The sequence below is a fragment of the Danio aesculapii genome, chromosome 10 (genome assembly GCF_903798145.1).
Source record: "Danio aesculapii chromosome 10, fDanAes4.1, whole genome shotgun sequence".
NCBI classification, from domain to species: domain Eukaryota; kingdom Metazoa; phylum Chordata; class Actinopteri; order Cypriniformes; family Danionidae; genus Danio; species Danio aesculapii.
This window is the reverse complement of record NC_079444.1, coordinates 33,779,265-33,794,103: the sequence shown is the minus strand read 5'-3', so window position 1 is coordinate 33,794,103 and position 14,839 is coordinate 33,779,265. Positions and strand designations below refer to the sequence as shown.

The window sequence follows — 14,839 nt, the reverse complement described above, 5'->3', positions numbered from 1 at the left end:
CTTAGTCCCTTTGTTAATCTAGAGTGGCCAAAGTGGAATGAACCACCAATTTATCCAGCATATGTTTTATGCAGCAGATGCCTTTCCAGCTGCAACCCTTCACTGGGAAACCCCCATACACTCCCATTCACATACATAGACTATGGACAATTTAACTTACCCAATTCACCTATAGCGCATGTCTTTGGACTTATGGGGGAAACCGGAGTACCCGGAGAAAACCCACATGAACACAGGGAGAACATGCAAACTTTACACAGAAATGCCAACTGGCCCAGCCGAGGCTCGAAACCAGCGACCTTCTTGCTGTGAGGCGACAGCACTACCCACTGCGCCACTGTGCGGCCTATAGCAATTTTAAGTAAAGAATTATGATGTTGTGTATATGTATTTATTTTATTTTCATTTATTTTTGAATGTCAAGCCTTCCCTTGGACGGGTGTTGAGAATTAGCAAAGTCTGCTAGAACACTTAAACAATTGCATTTGGTTGTCCAGTGTAATTGTGATGTCCATGTCAAATAAACAATTAAATCTTTAAGCTTATTTTATACTTATGAACTTTATTCTGTCTTTTTCTATTCCGTCTTATTATTCTATTTCTAATATGTTGTTTTATCTTTTTCTGTTATATCTAGTTGTTATTTTTCTTCATTCTTTCTCCTATTGTTATGTTGTCTGGTTGATTATATCCTCAACTCTTCTATCATGTTATTGTATTCTGTTCTGTTCTTTTTACTATTCTGTCATCCTTCTCTATTTAGTCTTTTCCTGTTGTCAGATTGCATTCTAAAGTTATGTCTTTTTATTCTACCGGTTTTCTATTATGTTCATTTTTTTCTGTTATGTGTATATTCTTTATAATCCCGTAGTCTTTCATTTATTTCAAGAGTTCACACTTAGATATTGCTTGAGGCTATTAGCAGGTTTGGCATGCTGTCCCGGGAGAGAACCCTGAGCTTGCAGATAATTGAGCCCAGGACTCCCATCTGGTCAATTAGCATGTAAGGGGGTCCGAGATCAGGTAGGTCTCGAGAGCTTCGAGAGGAAAAGGTGGAGATGGGGTGGAAGGAGGGATTCTTCCAAAACGAAGATAAGGCAGTAGGGTGAAATCAGTCTATTTATTGTAAGCTTGGACCAATCTGATTAGATTACTGCTGATTATGGATGAGAGACCAGTCGTGATCAATCATATCACATGCTCCTTTCGAAATTAGTTTATGAAACTTCACTTAACAAATTCCATTCCATTATATTGTCTTATTACACAATTCAGTTTTAGTTCCGTTTCTCACCTCGGCTTGTCCGATGGCTGTAAACAGCAAGCGTATCTCTCTGAGGACTGAAACGGCCAGTTTTCGGGTGCTGGTCTGGCAGGAGCACAGCAGCAGCAAGGCCAGACCCTCCACAGCGTGCAGCACCGTAGAGTGAGGACTGCGATCAGGTGCCAGCCTGGAGCTCCCGCTGCTCTGGGATCCCATCTGAGCTCAACAAACATATACAAAAACAGGCGATCAAGCACACAGCTTCCATTTAAGCTGTATAGCCAGTGAAGAAAATGATCCTGCTGATACCTCCGCTGAGCGTTTTCCAGGTGCTTGAATGGCCAGCCTCCACTGTGTCAGGAAATGCAGCAGCAGTTTAACGGAAGAGTCTTGCAGGCCCTGCTGTGTGTCCTGCACCTCACGCAGTAAGAAGTTTGTATACCCGAACAACACATCCTCACGCCAATCAGAGAAATCCAGCAGCAAACTCTGCAGGGAATTCTGAGCAATGAGTCGGAGTTCATCATCCATGTGGACCGTCAGCCTAAATATGAACATAAACAAATCAATGACAAAGTTTTATGTTTTTATTTCAAAGTGCAAAAGACCAATGAGCTTTATAAACTATTTATACACAGTTGACGGGCAAAATTATTAGCCCTTCTGTGAAATGTTTATTCATTTTCAAATATTTCCCAGATGATGTTTAACAGAGCAAGGATATTTTACAGATATTTTACAGATATTTTTACTTCCTAATATTTTTTTTTCTGAAAAATGTCTTGTTTCTTTAGTTTGGCCCTTAAAGCAATCTTTTTTTTCTGATTGGCTACAACAAACGACTGTTGTCCAATGATTTGCCTATTAACATAACTTGCCTAGTTTAACCTAGATAGCCTAATATGTCATCATTACGCCATCATTACATCAGGATTATTCTAATGCACAGATTGCGCTGTTATTCCTGTACGAAATTTAGTCATTCTTATTCCTTCTGTATGATAAGCAGACTTTTTTGTGTATGATATATTATTGCTTGTTTTTGAGACATGGTGTATATATACAGTATATATATATGTTTACACAACAGTTGTCTGGTTCTTGAATCTGATTGGCTGATAGCAGTGCGATATTTTGCAAATATCAGCACTAGTACCGCCCCTTCACCCTTGTGTATTACTCTGCCCACATCCAGCTACATGTAGAGGACTCTCTACAGTTTGACAAATATTGCTGCCGTCGGACAACATAATGTACTTTCAAGTTTTTTTTTTCGTTGAGAATGTAGTTGTTTAGATTGCAACTATACAGTTTATTTATAAGAATAGTGCCTATTTTAAATGTTCATAAGTTCGGAGCATCGGATTCAGTGTATCAGACGCCATCAGCCGGTCTGAGCAGACCAAAGAAAGTGATGGTTGACGTTTCGCCACAAGATACAGAGACCTCATAAATCCTTAGGGGAGAAAAACAGCATTTTCTCAGCACAAGATTAAAACTACAGCTGAACACATCATTATAAATCAGGTAAGTCACATTCTAAGTCGAGCTCTCTCTTTTGTATTTTGTAGTGCTGTATTTATACCACAGAAACTGCTAGTGTTTGATTTGCTCTGGCTTTTTCAGCCTTGATTAATGTGATCTACCGATTGCAACAGAGAAATATTGTGAAATCTCTGTAGACTGATGGCATTTCATGCCGTTCAGCCTTATAATCTTAAAATGTCAGCAAAATCACCTGTTTTGTCATAACTTTAGACATTCTGCTAGAGAATCATTCAAAAACTAGCTCTAAAGTGATGTTTCTGAACTGGCAACTATTTCTGCTTTTCTGACGTCAGCTGCAGATGTGAATGAGTGGCGGAAGAAGAAAGTAGTTTTTCTTATAAAAAGATTTTTGAGACTCTCTGTGTTTGATTTTCTTTTTTATATACACAATTTTATCATCGAACTGTTGTATGAACGCAATATCACACTTGTAGCAGTGCAATATGGCTGTATATCAGCACTGGTGAGACACTAACGCAAGCACACCTCCCACCAGTGCCAATATAGGTGGATTACAGGTTTGTAACATTCAGGATACGCGTGCATCGAGCTTGCAGAACAAAACCGGAGTGCTAGCATTTAAGCGAGGGAATGACATCCGATGTGGTACAGAGTTTATAGTTGTACTAGAGATAAGTTATATTACTAGTTATTTTTAATTAGGTGCTCACTCCATTCAGCTCTTATGATGGCTGTTAGCCAAAGACATCTGTGGTTGGCATCAAAAGCAGTGTGGTGTACGATAAAATTTAAGTTTTTTATTTTTGGACTTTCGATTTTGGCATCCTACCGCACAACACCACATGTTTGCTATTGCAGCCGGTCTTTTTTGCAACTGGAATGCGCAGTTAAACCCATGTGGACGTCATGTGTGACGTAGGTTGGTAATTCCCCTATACAGCCACATCGCACTGCATAGTCAAAGGGTTTGTGGTGAATCTCACCTGGCTAAAAAGATCGATGAGCTCAATTTTGGACAGGGCCGTCAGGCAGAATACGAGGAATGGCTGCAACACACGTCCGGAACAAGTCAATCTTGGGTTTTCTTTCACCCCTGACAAAAGAGAGAAGGAAAGAGTTGTGCAAAAATAAACAATGAGAAAGGCAAAGAAACACAAGGAAACAGGAAAAAATACCAAACTGTCTAAACAGGGTGTGTGGGCTGAATGCGACTCATAACAAGTTGTCTGGCTCTGAGCGTTCCCTTCACCCACTCATGTTACACTAAAATAATAGGTAAAAAAAAAAAAGGTTGTTTACGTGATCATGTCCTCAGGTTCCTTGTTGAGCATCTGGGCATTTGTGAGCATCATACAGCGGCCAACTTCCTTATCCAGGTGCCTCAGGATGTTATCCATGGCTTTCCTGACTTGCGAGTAATACAGTGCCATACCTGCAATGTACACAATCCATACTGTAAGCGACTGTAAAATTGTACAACAATGTCAAACTCTAATACACAGGCAGGTGTTGGGAATAGCAGAGCAAATCTGACCTATAAGTTTTGCTTCCTCCTCGGTTAGAGTTTTGCTGAGGTAAGTTTTTTTCTTCTTAGTGTGTTCCCAGAAGGCAAAGTGGCCCCTGTGTTCGGCATGGGTGGTTCTCCGTCTTTCTGCTGCAGGTTATCGGCTATGACAAGGAAGGCTCTTAGAGCGATGTTCATCCTCTGAATATACAACACACAAATACATCACATATTGAATCATTATTAGATCAGATAGTATATAGAGATGATTGTGTTTAAATGGTAATTTTGCAGCACATTCAGTAATTATATTCCTATTTTTATTTATTTTGGACACATTTTATATCATATTTTTAAATTAGCTCTATACTTCAAACAGAACATTTAAAGTAAGAATATGAGTGTGTGTGTGTGTGTGCATAAACATTACCTCTGGGTTTAAACTGAACGCTTTGGCTGATTTTCCAACACTCAGAAGATCACATATTATTTCTTTCATGGCAAAATCCAGTCTTTCCTGTAGCCAGCAGAGAAATATGGTTATTATAGTATGCTACATTAAATGATATCATTTTCCATTACTGTACATAAAAGCTATTATTTCTGTGACGAGCTTAAAGCCCAGTTTACACAGAATGATTTTCAATTCCACTGTGCTACTTTCTCATTTCTTTTCTATGTAATTAGATGTAAGGCAGCTGCGTTAAGTGTTACAATCTACTGCAGGCATTTTGTGCATGACAAAAAAATTGCAGTGCCCAAGTTTAGAGAAGTTAATTATTTAGAAATGCATTTGCACAAACATGTTCTGTCTGAACGGCTCCTAAAAATGTAAGGTTTCAAAAGGGCCCAATAAAACATAGATGTGGAATGTTGTCTTCGATGTGTTTCAGACATCTTTAGGTGTGAGTTCTGTCAAACCTGGGCAATGAATTGTATGATCTTGACAAAGATGTTGAGTGGCATGTCTCTAGGAACGACGCTCCGTGAACCCTTGGGAAACAGTGTTGATATGATTGAGGTGAGTCGACTGGAACGGATAAAAGAGTTTTTTAGTAGATGTCAATCATCATCACAGTCAACATGATCTTTCTTATTCTTTGACAGTACTCTCTATGCATTTGAAAGCTATTACATAAACCTTTGACATTTTTTATTCAAAATATATCTCTACAATGGGTTTACTGAATGGTTGAATAATTCAGTACACTACCTTTGTGTTGCCGTGTTGCTTTCACATTTGATTCGGATCATGTAGACCCACAGCAGCCGATAGAGGGATTCAAGTGCCACCCGGGCCATTTTGTGGTCTTTGTTCTGCAAGAATAGCTCTTATTAAATTATGTTTGCATCTGCATATTTCTTTATATTTTCAGATAATTCCACAGTTTGCCAAAAAAATATACAGTTGAAGTCAGCCCCCCTGTTTATTTTTTTCCCCAATTTTCTGTTTAATGAAGATTAAGTGAAAAAGATAAATATTTTATATAGAATAAGGATCTAGAATAAAATAAAGATTTTCTAAACATAATAGTTTTAATAACTCATCTCTAATAACTAATTTATTTATTTTATTTTTGCCATGATGGCAGTAAATAATATTTGACTAGATATTTTTCAAGACCCTTCTATACAGCTTAAAGTGACATGTAAATGCTTAACTAGGTTAATTAGGTTAACTAGGCAGGTTAGGGTAATTAGGCAAGTTATTGTATAATGATGGTTTGTTCTGTAGATTATCAGAAAAATATATAGCTTTAAGGGGCTAAAAATTTTGATCTTAAAATGTTTTAAATTTTTTTATTATTATTCTAGCTGAAATAAAACAAATAAGACTTTCTACAGAAGAAAATATATTATCAGACATACTGTGAAAATGTCCTTGCTCTGTTAAACATAATTTGGGAAATATTTAAAAAAGAAAAAAAAAATTCAAAAGGGGGGCTAATAATTCTGACTTTTCACTGTGTATGTATGTGCATATATATATTTATAGAAAAATATAAAATATTTATTTATTTTAAATTTTTTTAATTCAAAATGTATCTAATTCTGGTTTATAAAACCTAAACTATTTATTTGAGAATAATACTTTCATAGAACATATTTTAAAATAATGATTGAAACATACCATTTAAGATAATAATCAATCAATCAATCAATCAATCAATCAATCAATCAATCAATCAATCAATTATAGTTACTACAATTTCAGCTGTTTATCATCTATTTTAATTATTTTTTGCTTGGTGTTTCTCTGCTTTAATGTTCCGACACAACTGACCAATTCAGATTATATACTACTACTACTACTACTACTACTACTACTACTAATAATAATAATAATAATAATAATAACATATGCTATTATTATTATTTTTATTTCAGCTGTGTTTATCATTTATTTTACTTTAAGACATTATTATTATTATTATTATTATTATTATTATTATTATTATTATTATTTCAGCTGTGTTTCTCATTTATTTTACCTTAAGACCTAATCTATTCTTTTTTTGTTGGGTGTTTCTCTGCTTTAATGTTCTGACACATACCAATTAAGATTACATAATAATAATAATAATAATAATAATAATAATTATTATTATTATTATTATATTATATTATATTATATTATATTATATTATATATATTATATTATATTATATTATATTATATTATATTAGATTATATATATATATTATATTATTATATATATATATATATTAATTCCACTGTGTTATCATCTATTAATTTTAAGACTTCATTTTATTTTGTCATCTATTTTGATTGAAAGATCTTTCTTGTTTGATGCTTCTCTGCTTTAATGTTCTGTCTCTTTTGACTCCTGACTAAACGTGGGCTCTGAAGTGAACAGGATGTTTTCCCTACAGGTCGAACCTTCATTACATAACAAGTCAGCAGCTTTCAGACTAACTGCAGCAGAGCGCTGAAAGTACAGCATGTCGAATGTCCGAGAGACACTGACAGACGACAGAAATCAGATAGGAGCTGAAGCTTGACAGACAGATCCAGCATCCTGTTTAAAGCATCGTCATTTCAGAGAGTCCCTGAATCCTGCACATGATGGTTTTTACCTTCTTTTTGCTTCATTTCATTCATTTTACATTTCACAGGTGCAGAGGCTGAGTACAGAATGTACAAAAAGACGTTAACCGCTAATGATAAAAGGATTCTCCTGTTCTACTGGTCTCCCCTTTAAAGCCAACAAAACATTCCTTGCGATTATGGCTGCCCTCCCTCTGCATTTCACACATTTTTAACAACTATTTGCATGTAACTGCTGCCACTTTAAATATCTGTGCACTTGACTGATGTGAATCACTGGTTTAAAGACTTTGCGATCACATGATGCTTACACAACTGCCTTGCACAACAAAATTTTGTTAATTTTGCATGTGATCTGATGTTATATTCTCATCCACAGTGTGATGTCTTGACAGGTACAGTATGTTGTATCATACAAGCTGTGTGGATCTCAAACACTCACTTTCAGGTTGGACAAGCAGTTGTTGAGGAAGACGTGCCATCTGTTTAGAAAGATTTGCTTCTGGCTCACACATAACAGACACGTTACCAATGGATACAGAGCCTGAGGTAGAAAAACATAAGGTCAACAATTACATTACATGGTGTTAAACAAGAAATAATGAATTCAATGACTGAAAAAATTCACCGTGCATCATTTTGTGTTTAAACATTTTGAGTCCCACTTCTTCTGATTTATTAATTTAACCTTTATATCTAAAACTATTCATGCAAAAACTGCTACAAAAATTACAATTAGTGACACTTCAGAGACTTAAAAAACATTTAAACTACAATCGCACACTGTAACATGCTCACATTTATGTCTGAAATGTAAAAGTAATACACAGTATGCTGATTTGTAAGTTATTAAAATGTTTTTAAAATGTAGGTAAATATCCTTTTATATCTTTAATATTAAATTGATTATTAGAATTTCTATATTCTTTTTATATACATTCATTTTTTTTTTATAATTATTTTTAGTGGTTTTTCACCTTTAATTTGGATAGGATAGTGGGGGTTACAGACAGGAAAGTATTAGGAGCAGCGAGAGGGGAAGGGTTGGCAAAGGACCTCGAGCCGGGAATTGAACTTGGGTCTCCGCGAGCACCATGGTGCTATATGTTGGTGCACTTAACCACTAGGCTATTGGCGCCAACATATATATATATATATATACATATATATATTCAATTTATATGATTATTATAATTGTGCGATTAATTGAAATTGTATCGAAATCGCAATTTGGATAGCACGATTTCCCACTGTATGCTATTTGACCCAATCATAACACAGCGCACCTAAACAGCGTGATAACAGGTGTCTTATTAGCCTACAAAAACAGGGATGAAGTTATGATGTGGGATCACTTTGGAAAACAGGAAGGCTGATGTATCGCAGATACAGGTAATTTGTAAGTCAATCATACATTGCGTCTAAAAGCGTATGGAAAGTGTGAGGTGCATCGCTTCCTTTAGCACTTTCCTCACGATTTGCACTCGCGCTCCTTTGTTGTTGCTAGGCAACCGTTAACCGTTTTCTCAGAGGATGACAAACTAACAAAACATTGCTGCAGCTCTGATACAAATTTATTTATGAAGAAAATTAAAAAGCACGGGTGTTTGGGTGTCCTGTGTTTGTCTGAGGTAATTAATCAACGAATGTGTGTAATCCATATGAAGTATGAAGCTGATTGGTCAGTTCTTGTTAAAGTATGTGACTTTCGGTGCAGCATTCTAAAAAAATGTATTTAAAGTTTGTCTGAAAAGAGATGTTTCAACTAGGTACACCTGGAATAAGTGAACACATTGCTCACAATATGGAAATAATTGAGAAATATTGGAAATAATGTGTGTCAAAACATCTGTGTACAGGAACAAAAGTACACGCAACTACTTCACAATATTGTTCAAGAAAATCGTGCTAGGTTTCTTTTGCTCATTAAGGAAAGGCATATTCTACAGTATATTTAGGGGCATTTTTGAATTGACACTTACACATTATGAAAGAGAAAAAATATTGTCCTGTCACTATAATTTTCAGCTTGAGCTGTTCTCTTTAAGCTGGATTGTAAAATATTTGATGTCGATCTGTGAAAAACAAATCAACCGAATGTGTACCCTTTGAGAAGGACATCAATGTGCACAAATCACACAGACACAAGACAAATGCCGTTGGTTCAGAATGTGTAAAATCTGCCTCAGTTGTTTCATTGAGTCTTGAAAAACATTTAAAGATGGAGCATTTGAAACATCACAGACAGCAAAAGCATTCCAGCTATGAGCCAATTAGATGCATCACTTTAGTGTGGGAAAGGACAGCGAGACTTGCCAGAGAGTGTTTCTTCCTGGACGACAGGTCTAAAGTTGTGTCGTAGAGGGTTTCCACAAAATTCCTCAAACAGGGCACATTCACTTCATTCTTCACCGTCTAAAAAACATCACAAGTGTGAATTACAGTTTTTACATGTAAATTTACTGTATGTAAGCCATGTACATTTGAAGTTTTTACAATTGAAGAATTATTAGGCCTCTGTTTCCCCCCCAGCATATTTCTAAACATAATAGCTTTCCTAACTTAATTCTAATAACTGATTTATTTTATCTTTGCCTGATGACAGAACATAATATTTTACTAGACATTTTCAAGACACTTTTATACAGCTTAAAGTGACATTTAAAGGTTTTACTAGGTTAATTAGGTTAACTAGGCAGGTTAGGGTAATAAGACAAGTTATTGTATAACGATGGTTTGTTCTGCAAACAATCGAAAAAATATATAGCTTAAAGGGGCTAATAATTTTGACCTTAAAATGGTTTTAAAAAAATTAAAAACTGCTTTTATTCTAGCCAAAATAAAACAAATAAGACTTTCTCCAGAAAAAAAATATTATCTGACATACTGTGAAAATTGTAATAAATCTAAGTAAATTAAAGAGCACAAATAAAAATAAATCAAAGACGGCTATACTTACTGCGGCTACAGGGACGAGTATCTCTACAAAGAGTCCAGCAAGAGAATGTTTAATGTCCTTATCTTTCACCTCCAAGAAATACTGAGCACACTCCTATAAACATCCAACAGTAGAAGTGTTTTTGGAAATAAAGGAGAGAGATTCAAATTATAAACTTGGGTAGTTGCAGCACTGTGTACCTGCATAAACTGAAAAGAGGCTTCAAAATCTTCCACTGGGTACATCTTGATGCGAAAAAACTTGACCCCCATAATGAGGCTGATGGTGCTTTGGACCACATATGGGCTTTGCTCTTTTTGCCTGAGCTCCTTTAACTCGGAGATGAACTTTTTCCTCACTGCAGGAAACCTGGGAAGATTAGAGAGGGATTAATGTTTATTTAAAAAATATTTATAAATTTTAAATATATTAAATTAAATTACAATAAATTCAAAATAAATAAATAAACATATATATATATATATATATATATATGCATTAAATTAAAGATGCCAACATAGAGTGATTATGAGGTCAAATAGACCTACATTATACACAACAACAAATATATATATATATTTAAAAAATGAATGAAAAGCTGTGGTTTGATTCCCATCATTCTGCAGTGGCTTACACGATACTGTAAACTGGTGCTTATTTATTCATACTTGTGTAATATATCTTATGGAAAATACAAAGTTCCAATAGATAAAAGCAAAAGAAAGAGTCTGAGTTCAGGTAGATTTCGAGAACTCCCCTGCTGTTTGAAGCTAGTGAGCAATTAGGGATTGTTATGAAGAGATAACTATTTACTAGGAGCACGTCTATAGTGCTGATTTGGATTAGTCAATTAACTTAAGCTGCATGTTTTCGGATGGTGGGAGGAAATTTACGCGAGCATGGGGACAACATGTAAACTCCGCACAGAAACGTCGACTGGCTTGGTAAGGACTAGAACCAGTGAAGTTCTTGCTGTGGGACAACATTGCTAACCAATGGCCAGCCGTGCCCCCATCTAGGAATGAAGGAAGAGTAGGGGAGAAAGAGGGGATTCTTTAAGACAAAGATGACTATGGTATGGAACTTAGGTTATTTATGGAGACTTAGTAATCGTCTGATTGGTAAATCATCATTTGGCTAATGCGGGACCAGCCGTAATCAATCATAAGCATGCGATCCTCTGGAAATTAGTTTATAAATAAACTTCATAAAAATGTATGTCAACCTGAAACACAGTGAAACATCAATTACAACAGACTACTTACAAATATAAATAATATCCAATTTATCCCACAAAAAAAAAAAATAAATAAAACAATACATTGAGTATTGTCTTTGAGTAAAAGTCAATTTTTGTATATTCAATGTTTAAAAGGGGACCTATTATGGAAAAATTACCTTTATAAGGGGTTTAAACACAGTTATACGGCAATGGTCTGTGAATATAGCCAGCTTCTAATGGTAAAAATTTATAAATTGTAGTTTTTATAATCAAATTTAATAAAAAACACACAAAAAAAAAAAGATTGACATTTTCTCTTTGTAATCAGAGGGGGGAAGCCTTACCCATTAGTTATGATCTCTAATAGACCATTCTGAGGGATGTAAACAAAAACAATGGTCCCAACATAACTCCTGTTTTACATTTTTAGTTTCTAAAGCTTCCGATAATCCAAAAAGAGCCACATATTGATAAATAATGTTATGATAGCTGTTTTAACATTTGTAGCTCCACCCTTTTTTGAAAAGAGCACAATTTCATTTGAATTTAAATTAAAAGGGGCAGTTTCAAAGAGATATAAAACATTACTTGTGGTGCATTTTGAGCTGAATCTAGCATACACACCATAGGCACATCAGACACTTATTATACATCAGAGTTACCCAAACTAGGGCCTTCGGGTCAAAGTTGGCCCATGCTAACCTTTAATTTAGCTCACCATCCTATTAAAGAATAGAGGCAAAATGGGTGATTATCTTTGATAGAGATTGTCATTTCGAAATGTCACATATTAAATGTTACATTTTGTTTGATTTTTAAAAAAAATGTAAATAACTGTCACTCGACGGATGCACAAGAAATCGGCAAGCAAATCAAGGCAAAGGCAGGTGAAGCTTCGTGCATTTAGCATTGAACTCCATTGTGTTATTAATGGGATTGTTTATGTTTTTACTGTAATAAGTTGATTTTAATTTATTAAATATACTGCATTAGTTAATATAATTTAAACCAATGTTTCGTAGTTAATTTTAAATATTAGGAAATAAATTAGGAAATGAATAATGGACATTTTTATGTAATATAGTTTGATATTTTACCTTCTGCCCACATCCCTCAAACCATAGATATACACTATACACTAGATATTGCATACGGACCCTGAACATGCGTCACTAGAGCCGCCACAATTGTACAGTGCTCCCAGGACAAATGTCGTTCAACCGCGCTAGTCAAGACTAAAGCCAATCTGAAGATGCTGGACTTTTAGCGTTGTGTACAGGTGTAGTAACGAGGAAACAAAGAAAACAAAGCACAAAGGCAGAACATTTCATCGGTAAGATTTCGTATTTTACGATTTTGTATGTTACGAACTTTTGTGCTAAACAAGTAACGTTATTGATGATAATACAGTCACTTACTGCTCTGACCATAAGGAAAAGTAGCACCAACTCGCACTAAATACTAGGCTTATGATAGTTTTGTTGAATAAAATCAGCAAACAATGCAAACGAAAAATTACAACAAGACGCTGCGGTGCTAGAAACTTGTATTATTGGTTAAGTGAATGAGTCATTTATAACAGGGATTTATTCACAAACGAATCCCTCCCTCCGTAAGAATGAGAAGTGAAAGCAGGAGAGGGTGTTTGTTTCAGGACATGGACTAGACCAAATTTAACAGGAAGGGAGCATAATACATTTCCATGCACACAAACACACACTCTTTGTCAGCAATGTCTGTGCGATCACTTATCCATCGATATAGAAAAGTGAGGAAAAATTATAATTTTCGTAATTGAAAAAAAGGTGTATTTGCCTACACTGTAAAAAACCCCCGTAATTTTACCATTTATTTCCGACAGCAGGGATGTTGGAAATAAACCGTAAAATAACAGCTGTTAAATTACAGAAATTTACTGTAAAATAACAGAGGCTGAATTACAGAAGTTTACCAGAAATTTAAATTTAAGGAAATTTGGGGTGCTGAAAATAAACCGTAAAATTACGGATTTTTTTTTACAGTGTACTGACCACCGGGAAAACTACCGATCATAGATATATGCATATAAGTGTATCTCTGGATGGCCAGTCCTACACTGCACCTTGGTCCCAGATTTATTTCAAAGGAGCGTTGCCCTGTACTAAAATGGTGGCTCTATTGACGCATTTCTTTCTATAGACAGCAATAGCGTAGGCAACATCTAATGTAAATATCTATGCCTTCAATCAAGTTTGCTTTTTGGCACATCATAAGAAAAAATTTGGGCACCCCTGTTTTACATCTTCTGAAAAGGGGCATAATAGGTCCCCTTTAACTAAATTACCTTAAGTTGAGTCCAATTGTAACAACTGTGACAATGTGTACTTTAGAATTCAGTACACATAGGAGTTTGATTTAAGGTTATTGCACATAATTATGCATAATTAACTGTTATTACTACAGCAAGTACCTACAAAGAGAAACAAAGACACTGTAAAATTAAGTCAATTATTTTAATTCGAAAGGAATGAGCTACCCACAATTCCATTACACCAAAGTCAGCAGATTCAGTTTGGCCAGGACGTGGATGTTTCTTGTACACATGTGTATTAGGGAGTGTTTGTGTGTTTCTGAGTTTGCTATATTTAGAAAGGCATCTGGAGGGGGAATAGGGAGGCATCTCTCGCCGTCTCTCTTCCTAAGAGTCTATGTTTGTTTTAGATGAAATACACACTGGCTACATTCCCACTCGGAGAAATAAAGAATATTTTGTGTATTTGCACTATACACAACGTTTGACAGAGTTATGCTATTTATCTTGTACAGTACTAGAATGAGAAGCACAGACCCATGCATACCTAACATTTCATCCGACACGTGTTGACATCAGACTTTTAGGACTTCCTTATTATAAGTGCAGCCACAAGACCATTTTTCATGCTATTAAATATGGAAAGAAGCCATTACTGTCAGGACTGGAGTTCTCGCACGGATAGGGAGAAACTCCATCTTTGTGCGACACTGATGGAGCTCTCTGTGAACATGATGAGACGTCTCGTCTATCAGGGTAATGGCCTCCCATTAGTGTTTCATCTCACACTAGACACTGTGTCACAGGAAGAAGGATGCCGCCATCATTTTGAGCTTGAAACCAGGTCGCAGGCTTCAACAGGAATCATGGAGCCATCCATTTAGTGTCTATCTAGATTTTACACTGGACTTCAAGTGTTGACACAACAGACTGCCAAATGAAAATGTCCTTAAAGGCATAGTTCATCTGAAATTTAAATGCTGCCATCCATTACTCAACCTCCACTTGATAAAAAACCATTTCACACAAAATTAAGATCATTG

At 35.5% G+C, this 14,839-nt stretch overlaps 1 protein-coding gene across 1 annotated transcript in view; it reads right to left on the bottom strand.

Annotated features, from left to right (window-relative positions):
- fryb (furry homolog b (Drosophila)) overlaps positions 1 to 14,839 on the bottom strand; it is a 99,760-nt gene that overhangs the window by 51,730 nt on the left and 33,191 nt on the right. Inside the window, 14 exon segments of the mRNA XM_056467294.1 lie at positions 1,295 to 1,480; positions 1,574 to 1,811; positions 3,761 to 3,792; positions 3,794 to 3,866; positions 4,073 to 4,205; positions 4,308 to 4,361; positions 4,364 to 4,478; positions 4,708 to 4,794; positions 5,199 to 5,307; positions 5,491 to 5,594; positions 7,789 to 7,895; positions 9,668 to 9,761; positions 10,306 to 10,398; positions 10,485 to 10,653. Coding sequence (XP_056323269.1) covers positions 1,295 to 1,480; positions 1,574 to 1,811; positions 3,761 to 3,792; positions 3,794 to 3,866; positions 4,073 to 4,205; positions 4,308 to 4,361; positions 4,364 to 4,478; positions 4,708 to 4,794; positions 5,199 to 5,307; positions 5,491 to 5,594; positions 7,789 to 7,895; positions 9,668 to 9,761; positions 10,306 to 10,398; positions 10,485 to 10,653 — 1,594 coding nt within the window.